This window comes from Pituophis catenifer, unplaced genomic scaffold (genome assembly GCF_029215685.1).
Source record: "Pituophis catenifer annectens isolate HBS135680 unplaced genomic scaffold, rPitCat1.0.hap2 SCAF_1, whole genome shotgun sequence".
NCBI classification, from domain to species: domain Eukaryota; kingdom Metazoa; phylum Chordata; class Lepidosauria; order Squamata; family Colubridae; genus Pituophis; species Pituophis catenifer.
The window spans coordinates 315,540,414-315,564,179 of NW_027256881.1; the positions used below are offsets into that span (position 1 = coordinate 315,540,414).

Sequence of the window (23,766 nt, forward strand, 5' to 3'; positions counted from 1 at the left end):
TGCTGTTATAATTTTGAACAGTGCTAAGCAATTGGTTGTAAGTTAAGGACCCCCTGTTTTTTATTTCCACATGTAGAGCAATGTAATACAATACTGAAGGAAACTCAAGTTCCAGTTTGAGTTCCGGTTTTTTTTTTTAAAAAATTTGTTTCAGTTTCTTTTGGTATAATGTTCCTGATTAAAGTAAACATGCTGATTATTATTATATTTTACAATTTTGATGATTCTATATTTGGATCCATATTTAAAGCTGCATGAAATAGCTTTTTGTCACCAAGGATGATGTATTAATGCCAAAATATCAAACTTGGGAATATAGCTTCTTGTTTAAGTGTGGCCCATAAGTATAATTTTGAAGGACCTCAAAATAGTCTCTATAATATTATTTCAGACTTCAAATGAAATTCAGTTTAATCTAAATTTCAATTTTTAAGAAAGTCAATTAAAACCAGATGCCAACTAATTTTGGCTTTAGTTTGAATTTAACCTAGCATTAGATTGTAGCCTTGGGTTTTATTGCAAATCTAACACCTTTATTGTATACCTGACCTACATCTTTCATTTGTGGATTCCCTTGTGAGCACTAAATGTATCTGGCTATTAACACTCGGCCTGGGTGTCTGAATAAACATTGGATGCATAATTCAATCTTGGCATATTTTTCTCTTTTATATATTTTTCTCAAGGGGACTCTAGCTGCAGAATGTACTGAAGCAATCATTAATCTATCACAATTTCATGTATCCCATCATGGAGCATTGAAAAGATTCTCTAGAGCTATTTTTTTCCTATTTGTTATTTCCGTGTTACAACATATCATGATAGCTAAAATATGCATAATATTCCCTATTCATCAAAAATATGAAGATGTCTTTTTATAAAGCATTGAATATTTCAAGGCTGTTTGGTCATAGAGAACCATCTTAAACCGGAGTATCAGAAATACATCAATAGTATCTCAGAATTGCAAGACACTCTGGTACTAGCTGTCAATCAGTTTATATAAACATAATGCAAATTAAATTGTGCTATCAAATCAGAGTGATTTGCTGTGGCCTTTGGTTTATGCTGCATTTCAGCTTTATTTTGTTGCTGTTATAAACCCATATTTTGTGCTCAAGAGAGATGCTTGCTATATTCTAAAATAGAATACATCTTGCAAATCCTCTTGTGGGCAGATGTTAAGTTATGTTTGCAGGTTGAACTGAGAGTCAGGCTTGATTATGCTAGAAATGCATGCTATATCTTTTATTTATTTAGTTATTCCGTTAAATAGATTTTCATCTTTTTGCTAAACGTATCCAAAGTGGTTTTACAATTTAAAATAATGGTATGTAACTTCATGGTTATAAGTTAAAAGATCAAGGAAAAGGAAAATGAGTTTATTGTTCTGTTCAAACATAATTGCATGCTGAAGAATGATCACTGTTGCTTATGCATCAAAACAAGCATCATCTATATGCTAGAAAAAAAATATTTGTAGTCCTATGGGTGGAGGATGGGGTGGGAAATGGGGAATAATCAAGGGTTGCAGAACATAATTCGAAATGAAGATTAAACCTAAAGAAAGGCAATTTTGCCCAGGGACCACATTTTGTGTTTTCTCTCCCTCAACACCTCTTTAGCCTTTGGGCCAGAGGTGGTATTCAGCAGGTTCTGGTCAGTTCTGGAGAACCGGTAGCGGAAATTCTGAGTAGTTCGGAGAACCGGTAGTAAAAATTCTGACTGGCCCCGCCCCCATCTATTCTCTGCCTCCCAAGTCCCAGCTGATCAGGAGGAAATTGGGATTTTGCAGTAACCTTCCCCTGGATTGAAGAGGGAATGGAGATTTTACAGTATCCTTCTCCTGGAGTGGGGTGGGAATGGAGATTTTACAGTATCCTTCCCCTGCCATGCCCACCAAGCCACGCCCCCAATTTTTGAAACCCACCACTGTTTTGAGGGATTCAAGAGGATATGGCTGCTGATATATGGGCTGTGAGGTGGTTATCCTTCAGATTTTTTTCACTTCTCAAATTTGGCCATTCAGTTTTCATCTTTACAAAGTATATCAGAATAATATATCAATAATGCTTTAATATAACTGACTTTCAGAATGCTGATTTTGAAAGAAGGCAAGGCTATGGCATATTTAAATTTAAATGTATGTTTTGTATGGTTTAATGTGAATTTTATGTGACTTGAAATGGCATGAACACATCGTAAATGGACTTGATCTGGAACTAGATGGATCTCTCCATTGCTTGCAACCCTATTTTGGTGCATGGAAATAATTTTTTTTTCAAAAGTAATGCTGCTACTGTAATGCATTTTCTTTTTTCATGAGATAATGAAATTAGGAAAAAAATTTATAACCCTACCCAAAACCATGCTGCCAAAATTCAAACTGGTTGTTGTGGCAGCTTTGGACTTGATTGTAGACCACAATGCTCTTCCTCTTTTATCCCTCCCCTCGGCCCCCTCAAACTTTCCATCCTTCTTTTGATTTTTACACATAGTTAGAGGGGGGCTTCTTGCGAGCTTCAGTCCAACTAATTTGATTTTGCCAAAAGTTTTTGCTTTGTCTCTTGTTAGGGTACAAATTAACGTAACTTTTGTATAAATGTTAGCAGCAGCAAAAGCCCATCTGGCCCTGCAAATGATAATTTGAAATTCTTTCAGCATTTTATTACTTGAGGTTCTGGCAGACTTTAATTTGATTCTTCTAGGCTTCTGCCAAAGTTTTTTTAAAAATTTTTTAGAATAGAACTGAAACTCTTTTAGAGAGAAAAATTACACAAATATCTTGCCATTTCATTTTTAATCTATTTCTATTATTGCTGACATTTAAATTTAATTATAGAGTAAAATTGCTTGATTTGTTAATCAAATGAATATCTATTTTATAACAATATCAATTGTCTTTCTATATAATAATGCTAATTTTTTTCTTGGTCTTGTTTTGTTCAGAGCTGCCCAGAAACTTAACCTGTCCTCAAAGAAAAAGAAGCATCATGCACCTTTGCTGCACTCCCATGGTGTCTCTATCTATGCCACAAATTTTAGTGGCATCCTACAGATGTATCCTCCTCCAGCACCACCATGCCTTTTAAGAGCTGTATCAAAAGTCAAAGACAACCCAGGAATTGGAAAGGTATTTAAATCTCTGTTTCCTAGTTGCTTCCTCAATAATAATGAAGAATTGGATAGCCAAATGTATTCTGACTGAAATGAATCGAATCTAATTCAGAAAAACTGTTTGTTCCCGTTGACAAGAATGTAATGCAGCTTTTTGCTAAGCTGCATCTGAAAGCTGCTACAAAGAAAGCTACCTGAAAGAAGAACTTTTGGAGAGATCCTGGTACATTGATAATAGTAAATCTGTTAGGATTATACTAAAACTATGGGAAATCTTTCTCAAATATGGATGCTGCCTATTTCATATTCATATATAAAGTATATGGAAGTTATTTGGCTATCATTATCTGTGCAGAATTCTTCTGCACAGCCCTGAAGATTAACGTCTCCCCACCTTTACCCTTATTTGGTGTCCTCTATGGATACAATATGAGCAGAGATATATTGAAATTTTGCTGCAGTTACCAAGGTAGGCCTTAATAGAGGATTTAAGTTATGTCCATTCAGATTCATTCCTTGTTTTCCTCTAGCGGCGCTCTAGATGTCTCTTGATCCTTTTCAGCTCTCTCAGTTCTTCTATAAACAATGGGAGGAGTGCTGGGACCAATGGACCAAGAGAGGTCCCAGGCTCGATTTTACTGAAGGCCTTGGACACCTCCCAAATGGTCAGGGCCTCAGCAGGTCTGTGCAGCAGAGCTCCAGGTATAACTTTGGAATCCCACCAAATCCATCAGTTGTTGGGGGCAGACCAGTTCAGTAGGTGCTACCTCCCTTCAGAGGGAGATAAGAGAACCTCAAAATCACCAGGTGTGATCTAACCATGACAAAGACACAGAGGTAGCTCCCCCCTCAGATCACATTGCCATTGCTCTGACAAGAAACCATGTCTGATTTGTGGCTACTGTTGCATGAATGACTTAGGATAGGCCCATGGTTGCCATGGCAGCCCTGAACTCCTAAACTGCCTCCAAGGCCCATTCAGGGAAAGCAAATTGATGATAAATAAAGGCATTTTCATTGGGTCTTCTGTCTGCTCGTTGGTGTTCATGTATGTGTCCTGCTAGTGTTATGCCTGTCTGCTCTACATAGGGCTGTTACAGTCCTTACACTGTATGTTGTAGATGACTCCTGTTTTTTCTTTTTGAGCTACTAGGTCTTTGATTTACCTAAAATGGATTGGAGGGCTTTAATTGGTTGTTTCTGAGATGCTTTTGATGTATGGCAGTGTTATCTTTTTCATAGTTTGCATTGGTTGTACTATAGTGCATTGTGTGATCAGGCAATTTTTGATAAAATTGTGTGGAAGATGTTTTATTTTGCTGGAAGATGTTGTATAGGTGTTTCCTTTTTCTGGGGTTCTTTCTGTTTCCTTTTTCTGGGGTTCTTACATAGGTGCTGTTGTGGGAGGTTGGTAATGGAGCATTTGGTTTGCATGGGAAGTCTTATAGTAGACTTGTTTCTAATTTGCCACAATTTCCTCTGCTGATGAAAATATCCTGTGTGTTATTTTCCTCTTCCCTTATGAACTTTACCCTTTTTGAGAAGAGCATGTTTTCTGTAGTTGTTCTTTTTTATTATGACAAAGGTGTCTTCTACATACTGGATCCATACTTTCGGTTGCATGTTTTGGGATGCTAAATGTTTGGAGTGCTTTAATGCAGTGTCCAGAAACTATAAAAGTTCCTTGGATATAATTAGAATCCACCAAAACAAGATGTTACCTTATTGTGTAACAAAATGTCTGTAGGAAAACAACCAAACTATGTAGCACCAAGGATTCCATATTTTAATCCTGAGCAATATATATTCTTTTCTATTAGAAAATAGATATATCTGCACAACATAGAGTTTGATGTGAAAATAGCATCACAAGATTATTAACATTTTGTAGTTGAAATTCTGGAACATTTAATGCAGTTTGTTAAACTTTGGAAAAGGGAGGGAGGAAGATGTATCTATCTACATCTATTATCTATCTGTGTTTCTGCCCACAACTAACTAACTAACTAACTAAATAACTAACTAAATAACTAACTAACATCTATCTATCTATCTATCTATCTATCTATCTATCTATCTATCTATCTCACAGTTCAAGAGAACTCTGAATGGCTAAGATAATGCAGAAGGAAAGGAAGGGAGGAACAAGGGAAGGAGGAAAGGAAGGAGGGGGAAGGAAGAAAGGGAGGAAAGGAGGGTAAAAAAGAATGGAAGAAAGAAGGAAGGAAGGAAGGGGAGGGTAGAAGAAGGAAGGGATGAAAGGGAGAGAGGAAAAGGGGGAGGAAAGGAAGGAGAGGGAGGATGGAAGTAAGTAAGGAGTGATGGGAAAGGAAATAGGATAATGACAGACTGACAGGGAGGCAGGGAAGAAAGGGAAAAAGAAGGAGGGAGGAAGGAAAGAAAAAGGAAGGAAGGAAGGAAGATTGATTCTGATGCTCCCTCCCAGCTTCCCTCAAGGAAACTCAATGGGGAAGTTGGCAGGATGTTAGAAGTCACTTCCTTAGTTAAGGAAATATCTCTGAAGCAATAACCCAACATGGTACAGGTTATCTAGTTTAATATAATTATAACCCACCTACTATCTAGAGGATTTTACAATGAATTACAGTCCATAAAAAGTAAAATAATACAACCAAGTAAAACAAAACATTTGTTAAAAATACAATATAAAACATACTGTAACAAATAATATTAACAAGGAGGCTCTTAAGGGACAAAGGGCTTGGGCAGCTTGTGGTCACTAAATCTAAAAAGTGAGAGTAAAAAGTTAGGTCTTCATCAGATAATAGCAATCCCGGGGCTTTTGTGGACAAAAATTGTTTGGAACAGAGATAGCCAGTTTGCTATATCTAGTTAGTGGTTGGGCTAAGAACTTTGGAAGGTCAGTAGCAAGATGTTGATCAGGTTTGCTGTATATGCTTTTCCACAATTCCCAGTGAGTTTTCCTCTGTGCATTTCCTAATTCTTGCACTAAGGAAACTAGCTGGGACTACTAAGTATGTATGCATGACTTCTACCACAACCATAACTGTACCCCTTCTTTGCTGCCATAAAAATTCTGACAACAGATTTTTTTTGACTACTTAAGCACACACGTGGAAAAGATGATCTGGGGAGATGCATTGATTTGGATGTGGTGTGGAAACATATGTTTTTATGTAGCAAATTAGCGCCCCCCCCCCTATTAGACTTGTCATTCTTTGGAGTTTTTCTCTTGAGAAATAAGCAGCTTTGAAAAAAACCTAATAAAAAAGCACAAGAACTAAAGAAACTTATTATAACTTGCATGGATTTTTCCCCAGTGTAGATATTTCTAAATTACCTTGTCAGATAAAAGTTTGCTCTGTGAGTGAGCAAGAGAAAAGGTTAATGCTTTAAACTTAAAAAATGTGAGCGTTTTGGGAGACCTCAAAAATAAGTTGCATTAACATTTAAATTCGGTTATGGTAGAATTTATTCTCAAAATTATAGAACTAGAATGGGTTTCATTAACAACAGCTAGATTTGTCACCAGTTTTTATACTTTCCTTTTCCCTCTCAGTAGTTTGAGTTCATTTTAGGCCTCTTTAGAGAGCTGACAAATATTAAAAATATGCAAGGCAAGAATTATTTCCGCTCAATGTAGTTGGAATATTTTCAATAAATTTTTACATGACACTACAGGGATTGGGGTGTATGTGTTTCAAAAAATCAGGATGGCAGCCACGACCACACAATTGAAGCCCTGCTCCTTTTTAAAGCATGACACACTTGATGCATGCAAAAAAAGCAGTTTTAAACATATGGTTGCAGCTACCAACTTGACTTTTTTTTTGTGTGTGTGACTCTCGTGGATGTCCCTCCATGACACAATGTGCTATGAAGATGTCATTATGAAGCACCCCTATGATTTCCTTGGTAGATTTTATTAAAATTTATAGAGAATGGGATCCTATAGTCTGTCTAAGCCAGTGTTTCTCAATCTCAGCAACTTGAAGATGGATGGACTTCAACTCCCAGAATTCCCTACCCAAATGGATTCATAATTGCGTACCTTTCGTTGTGCCCTAAAAACATTATTATTCCAACAAGCAGGGCTGGCCTAAATAATAATAATATTTTACTATTTTAATGGGTTGTTTTATTAGAGTTTTCGGCCAATTTATTTAACTGTTTTAAATTGCTTTTAATTTTTATATTGTCATGGTTTTATTTCTGGCTGTACACCGCCCTGAGTCCTTCGGGAGAAGGGCGGTATAGAAATTTAATAAAAATAAAATAAATAAAATAATTGGTTGGCCAACCACACTCAATGGATAGTCTTTAATGGAACTGTGGGGTACCCCAAGATTCCATTTTAGGCCCAGTATTCTCAATATCTTCATAAAAGACTTAGATGATGGTATAGAAGGGAACTTGTCAAACTTGCAGATGATACCAAGCTGGCAGGAACAGCCAACACTCCAGAAGACAGGCTCAAGGTCCAGAAGGATCTTGACAGATTTGAACACTGAGCCTAGCTAACAAAATGAAATTGAATGTTGAGAAAAATAAGGTTTTACACTTAGACAGGAAACACCAAATGCACAGGTGTAGAATATGTGGTACCTGGCTCAATAGCAGTAACTGTGAGGGGGATCTAGGAGTCTTAGTTGACAACCACTTAAATATGAGCCAGCAATGTGCTGCAGCTGTCAAAAAAGTCAGCACACGTTTAGAGCAATTTCTAGTGATATATTTTATGTCCTTTTATATCAATCATTAATGCCAACAAACTGAGGGCTGAACTCACTCTAGTAATAAGCCTGTCTATAGCCCATTAACCAAGTTTAAGAAATTGGCAGCCTTATATCTCTTTTAAAACTTAATATACACTGAAAAATGCATATAGTCCTGTTGATAAGATATTATGTGGCAAGTTACTTAGAAGTACCAGTCGTTATACCTCAGTTCTGTTAAAAGGCAATGATCTAGTGCAGTAAAATAAAAAAATGGAATAATTTCTTTGTGCAGTCTCATTGAGCACTATTAAATTTAATGTCAAACTAGTAAGGAAGATGTTCAAAAGCCATTGCAACCAAAAGAAGTTAGATTATGCTCAGTTTCTGACATTAATGTGCTATTTAGGATAATTTATCAGATTCTGGTATTTAAAAAAAGACATCCTTTTTACAACAAGGGATGCTCTGCATTCTAATTTTACTTTCTTTTCCCTCTTTCTGGAATTGTAGATAACTTTTTTCAATGCAAAATGTTATTTTTCTTTGAACTCTATTCAGGATTCTATTTGTAATTTAGTGTCACTTACCAAACTAACAAGAGATGCTAGTTTTATTCCGAAAGTTCTTTTAATTTTTAAAACAACAGAATAACAGAATTAATAGAATAACAGAGTTGGAAGGGACCTTGGAGGTCTTCTAGTCCAACCCCCTGCTCAAGCAGGAAATCTTATAACATTTCAGGCAAATGGTTTTCCCATCTCTTCTTAAAAACCTCCAGTGTTGGAGCATTCACAACTTCTGGAGGCAAGTCATTCCACTGATTAATTATTCTAATTGTTAGGAAATATTTCCTTATTTCTAGGTTGGTCCTCTCCTTGACTAGTTTCCATCTATTGTTTCTTGTCCTGTCTTCAGGTGCTTTGGAGAAATTCTCTCTCTCCCTCCCTCTCCCTCTCCCTCCCTCTCCCTTCCTCCCTCCCTCCCCCTCCCTTCCTCTCTCTTTCCATGGGGAAAGGAAAAAATATCCATGACTTAATATATTGATTGAGAAATCATATATTTACTTGTCTTTCATTTTTTAAATGACATTTTTAAAAATCTCTTCTTCTCGTCAGCCATAACTGAACATAGTTTACTAACCCTATATAGACTTTTTCTTCAACTGCTTTTGTGTCCTCATCAGTTCTTCTTATGACAGTTATTGGATGGATAACAAATAGCTATTTAATTTTGTCATCTTTATTGCTACTCATTTCCTAATAACTTCAATGCAATTTCCAGTATAAATCATTTCAGATCATGCCAGGATCTAATCTGGCCATCACCCTCCTCCCCTCCATTTTAAAGCCTGAAGGCATTTTGTAAAATTAGAATAATAGTAATTCCATTATAGGATTGAAAGTTGGATGAAATGAAGTTTATCATGATAATATAAAGTTATAATAAAATAATAAACCAAACTGCTTTTTGTTTACTGCATTGTATCAATGATTAATGCACACAAAACACATTGTCTCTCTAGTGAATGCCTTTAATGGATGAATCAAAAGGTGGAAAGTTGCACAGGAATACACACTGTATTTCTTTCTATAACTGCTTTTAAAAAAAGTGTTTCATGCCAGCCTTTGGGGAAAAGAGAATCAATTGTCACTTAATGCAGGCTATACTCTGAAAAGAATAACATGATAATACTTCTTTTAGGTTGTCCCAAGAGAGTTTGATAAAGTAGTTGTTCTCTTAGTATAACAATTTTTGCATATAAAAGTGCCATATGTAGAAACAGTGCAGCATAAGGAGGATATCTAGGAACCAAAATTGCAAGTTATATACTTGTCAATCAGTGGTAGGAATGTGGGTGATTTCAGATAAGAACATCTTAAAGTGCAGAAGGAGAAGCAGAATGGGGTTTTTAGACCCTTTAAAATTTTCATATAAGGAAAAATAAGGGAAGGAAAGCAACTGGGTTGAGGGTTGAATTGTGGAGTCCTCTCTGAACTTGCTTGCTTGAAGATGTTTCACTACCTAACTAGGTAACATCACAAGGGAGGTGTGGCGTTTGTTCCCTGTTTATACAGTAACTTGCCTTGCCAATTTTCTTGAGGGTATGGTTTTCTCCTTCAAAAGAGACAATAAAAAACTAAGAAGGAAACAAAAAGACTAGGAGACATCCTCTCCAGCCAACAACCAGCTAAGTAAGATTTAACACCAGGCAAACAACCAAACAGACGTCAAAGCTGTGTCTACTGGACAAATGGCAGCCAGTTTCAAAAATAATGATTTTGTGTCATAGTCCAGGATTTTATTTTCAAACCTGTATACAAATCACTATATATAACAGAAATTTAGTTTCTTGCCATATGTTCTTGATATCAGGAATATAATCTAAGAGGGAAACATGGTTTTATTCTTGTTACTATTCAGTCATTAAGACTGGAAACCTTTGCAAATCTACTACAAATCACCCAAAGATCTAATAGTAGTGCTGCCATTTGCCTCTCTTGCTTCAGAGAAATCATACAATATCCAATTTCAGCCTAGGAGATTATGGCCCACATTTATTTGTTTGTTTATTGATGGGTCAGCACTGTTAAAGAGTTTATCTACTCATATTATCATGTATGATAAAAGATAAATAAAATCAGCCCTAAATCCATTGCAAGTTAAAACTCAAAATTATATCCAAAATACTAGAACCGTATTTGGCTCTAACTAGATCTCTGCTAAGAGCAATTCAATTCATTCAAACAAATGTTTAGCTAAATAAACCAGCCTTTAGGACTATTCTTAAAGTGATGAGAAGTTTTTTTTTTATTGCAAAAGTTTTACAATTACATTTTCACCCCTTTTTCCCCCCCCACCTCCCCCCCAAACTTCCCGACCTCCCTAACCCCCCCTAACCCTCCCCAACCCCCAGACTTCCCTATAATATACTCATACTCATAAAAAACCCTTAATATAACACTTATATATAAACTTAAACCCCTCCCTCCCCTGTATAGTTTTTCTCTTTACCTCATTACATTAAAATATATCCAATACATTATTTTCAAATAAAAGCTATTTGATACTTTCTAGTTTGATATTTGTTCTGAACATATTCTATCCATCTTTTCCATTCCAATTTGTAAGTCTCTTGTGAACAATCTTTTAAATATGCTGAAATCTTCGCCATCTCTGCAAAACTGGCCATCTTCAAAGTCCATTCCTCAATCGTGGGCAAAACTTCATTCTTCCAGTATTTACCTATCAACAATCTTGCTGCTGTTATCATATACAATATCAATTTTGTTTCACCCAATGTAAAACCCTTAACTATACCCAATAAAAACAGTTGTGGAGAAAATTGAATTTTTTTCTTCAAAACATTCTGCATGACCCACCAAATTTTTATCCAAAAAGCCTTAACTTTCCTACAGGTCCACCAAACATGATAATACGTAGCATCCAAACATTCACATCTCCAACATTTTGGCTGAACATTAGGGTACATACATGACAACTTTTTAGGATCTAAATGCCATCTATAAAACATTTTGTAGAAATTTTCCCTCAGGTTCTGCGACTGTGTAAATTTAACATTCTGAACCCAAATTTTTTCCCATGTTTCCAACATCACTGGTTCTTCAAAATTCTGTGCCCACTTAATCATACAGTCTTTAACTAATTCAGTTTCTGAATCTCTTTCTAGCAAAACATTATAAAGCCTTTTGATATGCATTGGACCTTTCTCTCTTATATGTCTAACCAATTCTTCCTCATGCAACATAATACCAGTTTTTTGGTCCTCTTTCCATCTCAGTTGTAATTGATTATATTGTAACCAAGTTAAATTAATCCCTTCATCCAACAGTGTCTGCAATGTCTTCAGCTGCCATCTGCCCGCATCTGTAAAAAGAACCTCTTTATATAAAACCCCCCCGAGTGACATTATATTTGTATTCCACAAAGTATGACCAAGATCCAGCCATAGCGGTATTTTATAATCCCATTTAAGTCGGTGCTTCTTCCAAACTCTCATCAAAGAATCTCTAAGTATATGACTTTTAAATACTTTATCTTACTTTGTCGTCGTAGAATAAGTAAGCATGCCATCCAAATTCAAGATCAAAACTTTCTGCATTCAATATTCCAGTCTTTTTCCTTCCAAACCAATCACTTGTTAAAGTTAAAGCTGCTGCATCATAATATAGCTGTAGGTTTGGAAGTTTAAGACCTCCCCTTTCTGGAACATCTTGCATAATTTTCAATTTCACTCTCGGCTTCTTCTCGTTCCAGACAAACTTATTCACTCCAGATTGCCAAACTTTCAATTGTTTATCACTTTTAAGCACCGGAATCATTTGAAACAAAAAAAGAAATCTTGGCAAAATGTTCATCTTAACTGCTGCTATTCTTCCAAGTAGAGACAGCTGCAGTTTTTTCCAAGTCTCCATGTCTTTCTGCACCTCTCGCCACAACACCTCATAGTTATTTTGAAACAATTTCATGTTTGATTCTGCAACCTGAACTCCTAGATATTTTACCTTAGGTACAGTCTCAAAACCTGCCCTCCTTTCAAGCTCATGTTTACGATCTTGTGTCATGTTTTTAACTATCATTTTAGTCTTTTTTGGATTCAGTCTAAAACCTGAAACTTTACCATAGTCTTGTATAATGTCCTTCATCAGGATTATTGATTCCATTGGTTGTGATAGGGTAACAACCAGATCATCTGCAAATGCCTTTATTCTGTAATCCTCTTGCCTAATCTTTATACCTTTCAAGATATTAGAGTCCCTTATTGTGTTTAACAAGACTTCTAGTGTTAAAATAAATAAAAGTGGGGACAACGGACATCCCTGTCTTGTTCCTTTTTCAATTTTAAACTCTGTTGTCAGACTTCCATTAATAATGATCTGTGCCTTTTGCTCTTGATAAATTGCTGAAATCGCCTGTATAAATTGATCCCCAAAGTCCATCTTTTTTAAAGTCTTTAGTAGAAAATTCCAATCCACTCTATCAAAGGCCTTCTCTGCATCCAAGAAGACCAGCACTGCAGGAATCTGTTTATTCTTCTCAAGATATTCCAATAAATCTATTACTTGCCTTACATTGTCCTTCATGTATCTGCCCTCGATAAATCCCGCTTGATCATCATGAATCACCTTTTGAATTACTGGCATCAACCTGTTGGCTAGTACTTTCGCAAAGATTTTATAATCTGTATTCAAAAGAGATATTGGTCTATAGTTCTCTGGTTTTTTAGGACCAATTTGTTCTTTTGGTATCAAAGATATATGAGCTGTTGTCCACGATGGGGGTATTTTACCCCCTTGCTGAATATTGCAAAATAAATCTCTAAGTTGTTCCACCATTTCAGCTTGCAAAGTTTTGTAATACACTGCAGTCAAACCATCCGTGCCAGGAGCTTTGGCTGTTTTTAACTGTTTAATTGCTACTATTATCTCCTCCTCTGTTATAGGATAATTCATTCTTTCTTTTTGTTGATCAGTAATTTTTGTAACTCTTTTATCGTTTAAATATTTTTCTATAAGTCCATTCTGCACCTCCTCTTTAGCATATAATTTAGTATAATAGTCCACAAAAGCTTCTTTAATTAATTTTTGTTGAAAAATTTCTTTCCCTCCAATATCAATACTATCAATAGTCCGTATACTTTGTTTTTTCCTCAATGTGTAAGCCAACCATCTGCCCGGTTTATTAGCGTTACAAAATGTGTTATGCTTCGCATATTGTAAGTTTGTTGCAACTTGTTCCGCCATGAGCATTTGAAATTGGTCTTTCAACAGTTTTATAGCACTGCGTATTCTTTCATCTGTTGGATTTTTAATAAGTAACTGTTCTTTATTCTTTATTTCTATTTCCAAATCAGATCTTTTCTTTTGTCGGAACAGTCTATGTTTAGAATTCATGTAAATAAGTACCCCTCTCATATAAGCTTTACTTGCGTCCCACACAATTTCAATTGGGGTACCTTTATTCAAATTTATTTCAAAAAATTCTTTCAAATGCTTTTTAAGTTCTGTTGTATTTTTTTCATATCTAAACAAATTCTCATTTAGTCTCCAAGAACGTCTCTCAACCTTATCCATCTCGATTTCTATCCATACTGGGCTATGGTCAGTCAGAGTTCTTGGAAAAATCTTTGTTCTTTTTGTCTTAACAAGTAAGTCATCTGTCAACAAAATGAAGTCAATCCTAGAGAAGGATCTGTGTCTGTCAGAAAAAAAAGTGTAGTCCAATTCTTTTGAGTTATGTATTCTCCAAACATCTTTTAGTTCCATATCTTCTTTCATGTCAAAAAAGGTCTGTGGTAATCTGATCCTAGACTTTGCCAAACTCTTTTTATCTAATTTAGAGTCAATTACTCCATTCCAGTCTCCCATAATTAAAATAGATCTGTAATCCCATTGCAATATTTTGGTATGTAACATCTTGTAGAAATAGTCCTGTTGTTGATTGGGAGCATAAATTCCAATCAAAAGAATTTGGCCATTTGCCGTAAGCAATTCAATTGCTACAAACCTACCATCTTCATCTATTTCTATAACTTTAGCTGTTAACTTTTTATTTACATAGATAACCACACCATTCTTTTTTTGCGAAGTTGAAGATATAAAATGTGTTCCTAGTTTGGAGTTTATCAAATATTTTTGATCTTGAGTTGTGATATGCGTTTCTTGTAAACAAATTATATCATTATTAAATTGTTTCAAATATGTAAATAATTTCTTCCTTTTCTGTGCTGAATTCAACCCATTAACATTCCAAGATAAACACTTAAAGGTCATCAGCCTCTTTCTGGAGCAAAGAGCAAAATACTTGAAGATCATCCGAAAGCTTCGATCTCGCTCCTCCCATAGCTCCAATCTCTTGTGCAGTACTCTTAACTGCCTCCTTGTCTTGTCTTTCCTGTTGTTGTTGTTGCTTTTGTTTAAGTAACTTAGATTGAGCTCTAGTTATACGTTGATCCTTAACTTCAATCATCCGAACCGAGTCCAAAATTGGAGAAGATTCCAGCAAGGGCTCATCCAGAAAACCTCCTTCTGCACCTTGCACTTCCTCTAATTCCTGCTTGGACTGTTCTTGCAATTCTCGTTGAGGTTGCTTCTCTTCACTCTCTTTAATCTCCAAAACTGTAGATGTACGTGGAGATGGTGTTCTTTCCTTAAGAATAGTAGTATAAAAATGTTGTGCCTTCTCCACGGTATTCAAACGGCATCTTTCTCCCTTGTATCTGAAAATTATACCAACTGGTGCGTCCCACCGGAAAGGTATCTGTAAATTTTGCAATTCCTTGACAAGAAAGCCAAATTCTTTTCTAGCTTTCAGCATTTTAGGAGGCAATTCTTTAAAAATTCCAATTCGTGAGCCCCCCACTTGTACAGAAGTGTAAAAGGATTTTTGCAGGATATCATTTCTTATTTCTCTATCTGTAAAATATATGACCACATCTCTAGGTAATTGTCTTTGTCTGGCCACCCAAGAGTTCACTCTGTAAATTTTGTCTATTTTGTGAAAAACCACATCAGGATTAACTTGTAGAATCTTGGCCAGGGCCTCAGAACAAACTTGTCTCAAATCCTGTCTTTCCTCCTCTCGAATTCCCCGAAGCCGTATAGCGAACTCCATTGCCCTGAATTGTATCATAACAATCTCGTTTTCAACTCTCTGCATTTTATTGTCAACATCAGCAATTTTATAATCATTGTCTTTCATCTTAACATTAACTTCTGATTTAAGTTCTTCAACTTTAAAATCAACTTTCCCAATAAATTCTGCCAGGCCAGATGCCACTTCTGATATTTTTTTGGTCACCTTGTTTTGGTTCTGTTTCACCATATCTTTAACTTCATTAATTTCCTGCATAAATTCCTGATGTGATTTTTGAAGTTTATCATCTATCTCCTGTTGAGATTTTTGAAATTTATCATCCAAAGTTTTAGAAATAAATTCTTTTAAATCTCCCACATCAAATTCTTTTTTCTGAGTTTGTAGCTGTTGAGCAGGGGGAAGTTGCGTTTCATGTTTGTGTGTGGGGGATCCCCCCCCTGTTGCCTTCCCTTCCTGCTTCTTTGAAGCCATCCTGCCACGTGATCTAGTTTTTCTAAAGAGGGAAGTTCCTTTTCCTTTCCCTCCTGCACAAAGACTTCTAAAAAAGTCCCCCAGATTTGATCAAATAAAGGTTGAAGTAAAGCAAAGTCAAATATTGAAAAGGGAGAAATTTTCCAGTTGTTTCTCTTATAACAAGCAAAGCAACTTTGTAGCAACTTGGAAACTTTGTAACAAAGCAAAATAACTTCACCAATCCACACTCGCTGGCTCGTTAACTCTGCGGCTAAGCGCCATGTTTTTTCAAAGCACTTTCACTCACTCGCATTTTCTCAGATTGAAAAGTCAACAAAGCGCTAATACTTGCGTTTCCAAGTTTCAGGATTCAGGTAGTTTCACTGTTTATTAAAGCTGGTTCTTTCGCTTTAAGTTTCCTGCAGCCGGCTTGTTCTGCAAAGGCAGAATCGTCCCACGTCGCCCGGAGTTTCAGCAGGTTGGAAGGGAGCCACGCCTGTTCTCTCCCCAGAAACTTCCCTGGGGGGTTACAGGGGCTCGACCTGTGCCCTGCGATCTCTCCTTCTTCAATCCTATGGATTTAGAAGTTTTCGAGCCGCTTCTTCGTCTCGAAGCGGCTCTACAGGCGGCGGGGCTGGCGGAGCTTCAAAAGGCGCCGCCGTCGCCGAAGACAAGGGAAGTGATGAGAAGTTTTAACAAAGTTTAAAAGAGGCTTTAAAAAAAGCTCCAATTCCTGGTCTTAAAGTGCAGATAATTGATAAAGGTAATCCAGTAATTCATTCCCAAACCATTTAAGGATTGAAAAGTAATATTTTCAATTTTATTGAAATACAGAATATTCAATTTGTTTGTTATTTCCAGTTCATGTTGGAAATAACAACATAGTCTCAGTCTCCAGTCTGGAACCCTGGAATGGATAGGGCAAACAAATTGAGTCTTATCAAGAACATATTCTGGTAGGAAAATGGATAACCCATAATGGAGGGATACAGCTGATCTTAGAGACGTTTGCTATTCCTTAAGGGCATTGCTTAGAAATCTTCACTGGATGCCAGGTTATAGCAGTCAGTTTTTCAAAGCTAGGTCAAGGTCAGATGTGGTTGTACTTCGCTGGCGACCACCAAGATTCCCATGAATGTAGATTATATTAGAAAATCTCTCCCCACCAAATCTTGAAAGGATATAATGTTAAGTAATGTCCATATTCTCAACAGTTTTCCTAGGCTGAAGTCTATTTCCCTGCTACCCCTGTCTGGAAAGCCTGAGATAACCTCAAAGGAATAGAATATAGAATCACAGGACTGGAAGGAACCTCAGAGGTAACAATAACAGAGTTGGAAGGGACCTCGGAGGTCATCTAGTCCAACCCCCTGCTCACACAGGAGACCTATACTAGGGATTCGAACTGCCAACCTTTCTGATCGACAAGCTCAGCGTCTTAGCCACTGAGCCATCTAGAGAGCTGCCTTCTAGCCCAACCCCCTACTCAAGACAGGAATCTTCTACCATCCCAGTTAAGTGGTTGTCCAATCTATTTTCGAAAACCTCCAGTGATGGAGCACCTACAACCCAAGACTATTGATTTATTGATTAATTGCTCTTACTGTCAGAAAATTTCTCCTTCCTTCTATTTGTGTCTCTCTTTGACAAACTTCCACCCTTACTTCTTGTCCTGCCCTCTGGTGCCCTAGAGAATAAGTCAATCCTCTCTTCTTTGTGACAGTCTCTCAAGTACTGGAAGACAGTTATCATGGGCCCCCTGATCCTTTTCTTCAATAGTAGTATATGAATGTTTAAGAGAGTATTGGTCTGATTTGTTTTCATTTTAGCATCAGCTTAACATGCCCTTAAAATGATAGGAATAGAAGCATTTCAAAGTGTGTGTGTTGTTTCTGTAAACTTGTTAGAGTTTGCAGCAATCCAACCAGCACACAAGTAAATAATTCAGCAGGATTCATGTATAAAAGAAATTTCTTTATATACAATAATGTAAAACATGATTCATGTATACAATACCCATGCAGCAGAAGCCAGAACTCAGAATCCAGAAGTACAGAATCTATTTAAACATAAACACAGAAGCAATAATGCAAGGCAGACCAATTCTCTTATACATAATAGTCAAGCTAAGCCACGCCCAGGCTCCAAACTGTCTGAGTCACCAAACAGTCCCTATTGGCTGACTTGTTGCCACATCTATTCCAATTCATGACCTCTTATACACTGACAAATCTTCTATCTCCCAACTATTTTTATTTATTTTTAAAGGGCAGTTTTGTACTGTCGTAAGATTTCCTTCACTAATCCTGCTGAAATATATAAATCTGAGGAGTTCAGCAGTTTAATGCGAACCTACCATGTTTAAAACCCACAAGAATTACCAAAGCAGTTAATTAGCAAGATAGTTTTGTGATTTGCATAATACGGACAGCTTCATGAATAAAGACAAGCATCCATTCTTATGAGGATGCTTAGAGGGGTTGCCATGCATGCATTTGTTTTAGGATAATTTGCAGGAATTATAATTTGTTTGTAGAAGAACGCTTACAGCTTGATTTCTAAACACACTGATTATGATCATGCAGTTAACATAACCAACAACTTGAAATATAAGTCTGTCATATTGTTCTCTACCTTGTAACAAAACAGAAGAAAACTATATTAAAGTCATTTAAAAAGACATAGAACCCACCAGATTAGGAGGAGATAAACCCTATACTCTCCCATCCCTTAACGGTCACTGTGAGGTTTTACCAACTGAGGGCATCTATTTTAGGAAGACCTCCAACATTTACAAACGTGTATGTTTTTTTCCTTGAGAACTTAAGCTCAGTTTATCAGAGTTTGAGCTTTCATGGAAATGAAACTTACATTCAAATATCTGGATACTCCTCATTGTATATACTGATGCTGTTCTCAGCATGTGTTTGGGAGATCTCTGTCATGATAAATTCAGTGCATTTTTGGAAGATCTTCTTAGGGCTTTTTGTTTGCTATGGGCTACATAAATTCTCCTTTATTGAAAATTGCTGTTTTGGTACCATGAGGACTATAGAACCCAAATCTAAAGACCAATTCAATAAAGCAACCCTTGTTTGTTTTACACTTTATCCATGGAGAACCAAGGCAGATAATATTCATCTTCTGGGATGACTTATGTCTTCCTGATGTAACTGTTAATGTCTTTATTAATTCTGGCATTAAAGTTTCCAGTCAGTAAAGTATCTGCATTTGACAGCAATTGGCATCTCTTTTCAAAACAGTTTGCAGAGAGGACCAAATCTTAAAACTGCAGGTTTAGATTCTTGCCAACAGAGAAATAAATATCAATACCAAGAGTTGGCCCAAAGGCCAACTACCATATTTGCTGGACGTGATTGTTACCAGATCAATCCCTTGTTTGTATAGTTCCCTTTATGACAACTGAAATAAAAGTTGATATTATTGACTTGCTGTTTTATGCAAATCTAATTTCACTGGTGGAAGCGTATGTGAGGAAAGATCTAAAAAGAGGGGAGGAGGGAAATATCCTACTACCATATCTCCTGTAGGAAAATAGTCTCCACTTTTTCCAAATATTGTTTAAAGGGGGTATATACAAGCTTGTTCTGACTCTCTGGTTTCAAGGGATGTCTTTAATATATCCAGGGGCCCTGGGAGACCATCAGTCGGCAGTTTTCAGAGTCTTATGCTTCTGGCAGATTTTAGGAAGGTGTACAAAACTGTAGGGGATTTATAGTAGGGCATCACAAGTCTTGCTTTCATTAATGAAATCTGTCTGTTTTATCTGTTCTGTTCATTTTCTGAAATTCAGGGCTCCCCTTAGTCTTTCTCAGAGCCCTGGTGGCACAGTGGTTAAAAGTGTAACATTGCAGGCAAACTTTGCCCACAGCCTGGAGTTTGATCCTAACTGGCTCAAGATTGACTCAGCCTTCTATCCTTCCAAAGTCAGTAAATTAAGAACCCAGATTGTTGGTGGCAACATGCAAAAATATTGTAAACTGCCCAGAGTGCTATATAATGCTACAAGACAGGATATGCAGTAAGTGTAAATGCTATTTGTCAGATGTAAATGCCTTATTCTATAATGTGTAAATAATATATGAACGGGGTATCAGGGGTTAACTTATTCTTCACTTCTTAATGTATTCATGATTCACCACTCCCACATCTAGCTCCACCCATTGTATATATAAGGAGCTGTTTGCCCCCATTTACTTGCTTCTACCTATGAATATTCAGTGAATATAGAATGCCTATTGTAAATAAAAGGAGATATATTTAAACCTTTAACTCTTACTAAATTTATTGAGTCTGATCCTGAAAAATATTGCAGCACTATTGCTATTCCTCAATCAGAGAGGTGGTGGGAGTATGGTGAATTTGTTCATAGTCAGATCCATCTCTGTTGTTACTGCATAGTCATCTAGTTTCAGTGTGATATTCCTCATTGGGAGTAGGGGTTGCCGATATTGCAATGGATTGATTTGCTAGAACAACCTGCCATAAGATTTTATAGTGTATATGAAACATAGCTTCTCACCTTCTAAAGCAATAATTTTAAAGAAGTAAGCTCTCAACAGCAGCTCCTCCTTTATGATACTTTCACTTAAATGCTGTTTAACCATTATGGAATAAAAGATGGATGAGAAAATAGATATTTATACATACATATATATATATATATATATATATATATATATATATATATATATATATATATATATATATATATATATATATATATATATATATTGAAATCTCCTAAACTTGGTCAGATGTTATAGTGGCAGAGGTAAGTTCAAGGCACAGGTGGGTTTCAGCAGGTTCTGACCAGTTCTAGACAACTGGTAGCGGAAATTTTGAGTAGTTTGGAGAATCGATAGTAAAAATTCTGACTGGCCTCACCCCTATCTATTCTCTGCCTCCCAAGTCCCACTTTATAGGGAAGAAATGGGGATTTTGCAGTAACCTTTCCCTGGAATGGGGACGGAATGGAAATTTTACAGTATCCTTCCCCTGCCACCAAGCCATACCACTCCTATTAAGCCACACCCACAGAACTGGTAGTAAAATTTTTTGAAACTCACCACTGGTTCAAAGAAGATATTGTTAATTTCTAGTAAATAGAAGAATTTTTTAATATTCAAATTGTGTGTGCTTACACATTTAGTGTGAAACGATCCATATGAGGAACTTTGTATCTTTATCTGCATGAGTAGATCAACTTTGTACAAGAGGTATACAAATTCTAAGGTTTTTAAGACATATCTCTGCATTTTTGTACAAAATCCACAGTGCTTTTCTCTTAAAATGAGGTCATCCATTGCCACTGCAATGGAGAAATACAAAATTAACTTTATTATAATTAAGATTTATTAATTATAAATAATTAACTAAACAAAAAAAAAAGAATACATCTCAGGTCTGGTGTATTCATACTTTGAAATTTGTGTAGCTTTCAGTGTGCACAAATGAGATTGCATATCTGTGGGAGAAATATTGGCTTGCAATGAATTATGTAAATTAGTGTCTTATACATCTTCCTTTTTCTTCCTTGAAATTTCTAGTTTTGTGCCACTGGTTTGGCATCTATAACTTTTATTTTCTTTGCTCCACATAAGAGCATGGCAATAGCCTTATGTACTCCAGTCTGAGGTTTTTCTTTCTTGCTGTTGGGTGATTGGGTAGGTTGTGACCTTCAGGGAAGCACTTTCAACCCTAAAGCAATGAATGGTGAATAGTGATTGAAGGATTTTCATCAGTATCTAGTTATTGGCCTGTGGGGTTTAAAAAAACTGTTTTTTCCTTTGAGATCTCCCTTTGATCTCCAGCCTCCTCCTCCTCCTTTCAGGGTTACCTACTTTAAAAGCTCCATCTGATGATGACCTCACATCTGCCTCCAGATGTGGGGTAGGGAATTAAAACAAAGAGAGATGCCAGGTATTTGATCCACAAATACATGGAACATGCTATTTGGAGAAAATTTTCTTTCTTCTTTTCTGGTCCTTGTTTGAGATACAACAGAGAACTGATTGGATTTGGAGAGAAGAATATGTCTTAATCTTTGGGTTGTAATATGACCATGGCTAACTGATAACATAAATACAGGGGAAATTGTTCCTCTGATATCTGAAGCAGGGCTAGAATATTTTACAATATTTAATATTGTCAATCTGTTTGTTGTAGAGCCATTAACTGTATTGAACATCAGACTCAATCACTTTCTGTTTCCGTCTTGGTCTCTTCCTTTCTCACATTTATTTATTTATTTATTTATTTATTTATTTATTTATTTATTTATTTATTATTTATTTATTATTTAAATTTCTATACCGCCCTTCTCCTTTCGGACTCAGGGCAGTGAACAGCCAGAAATAAAACATTTGTACACAAAAGTTAAAATAGTTTTAAAATAATTAAATAAAGTTTGGCCCATAATTTAAAAACATTTCAATTAAAATCAGTATCAATTTTAAAAACCAATATAAAATCAGGCCAGCCCGGCTAAAGGGCCCAACAAAAAGTCTGGAGGTCTGGGATCACTCGTATCTCTGGGGGCAAATCGTTACAGAGGGCAGGAGCTGCCACAGAGAAGGCCGTCCCCCTGGGGGTCGCCAGCCAACATTGCCTGGCTGACGGCACCCTGAGGAGTTCCTCTCTGTGGGAGCGTACTGGTCGGTGGGAGGCTATCGGCGGCAGAAGGTGGTCCCGCAAATACCCAAGTCCTATGCCATGGAGTGCTTTAAAAGTGGTAACCAACACCTTGAAGCGCACCCGGAAGACCACTGGAAGCCAATGCAGCTCGCGCAGGAGAGGTGTCACATGGGAGCGCCCCCTCGCTCCCATAATCCCCCGTGCGGCCGCATTCTGCACCAGTTGGAGCCTCTGGGTACTCCTCAAGGGAACCCCATGTAGAGAGCATTGCAGTAGTCCAGGCAGGAAGTGACAAGTGCCTGAGTGACTCTGCGTAAGGAGTCCCGATCCAGAAAGGAACGCAACTGGCAAATCAGGCGGACCTGATAAAAAGCCCCCCTAGCCACGGCCGTCATGTGCTCTTCTTAAGACAGCTGTGCATCCAGGAGGATGCCCAAGTTGCGAGCCCCATCCATTAGAATTATGATAAAACAGTGTTCTTTCTCATTGTATAATCAGAGGAATTGGCATAGTCTACTTATTTCTGTGGGAAATTCCTGTCAGGTCCTGATTCAAATTTTGCAGTCAGGATATAGTTCTTGTTTTCTTTCCATTTCTGACTTTTGCTCTTTTGGATACTGTAATTTTTCAAGCCTGCCAATATGTCTCAAAAACATTTAATTGAGTTGGAAAAGTCTTTTCTTGTTTCCTAGATAAACCATGGGACATAAATGCTATGAGTCTGACATTCTTCATGTAGCATAACTGAAGACCATAGCTGATTGAGACAATTTGTTAGATTCTAGTTGCTAAGAAAGTCAGTTTTGGTTCACCGTTTTTTATAATCTCAGTTGAATTGGAAGATCAGTTTGTTCTGCTGTTGACATCTAACATTCTCCTAAGGTCAGTCAGGGTAAAATCATGATGACTGAAGTGAGCATTGTTGTAGCAGTGATAAATGCCAGCTATCAAATATAAACAGAGAATATGCATAGCTACAGTTCCTTATACTTCAGTGCATTTTTTGAATTGATATCCTCTTTGTATATTTATTTACAGAAAATGTTACTTACTTGGCCCCTTGGCAACATTCTCAAGGTCGAAGGAACCTCTCTAACAAACTGGTAGTAGCTTCATGCAGCTTTTATTGGAAAGTAGTCTCGAATGTGTCACCTACAATACTTACTTTCGCTTTGAAGCAATTGCTTATTTTATTTTAAGGTTCAGTTATTTTCTAGGACTGTCT

General features: G+C 36.7%; 1 protein-coding gene across 1 annotated transcript in view; it reads left to right on the plus strand.

Annotated features, from left to right (window-relative positions):
- The window catches only part of KIF26A (kinesin family member 26A), a 177,785-nt gene that overhangs the window by 128,451 nt on the left and 25,568 nt on the right, over nt 1-23,766 (plus strand). The window contains exon 5 of the mRNA XM_070931581.1: nt 2,950-3,133. Coding sequence (XP_070787682.1) covers nt 2,950-3,133 — 184 coding nt within the window. The remainder of the gene's footprint in view (nt 1-2,949; nt 3,134-23,766) is intronic.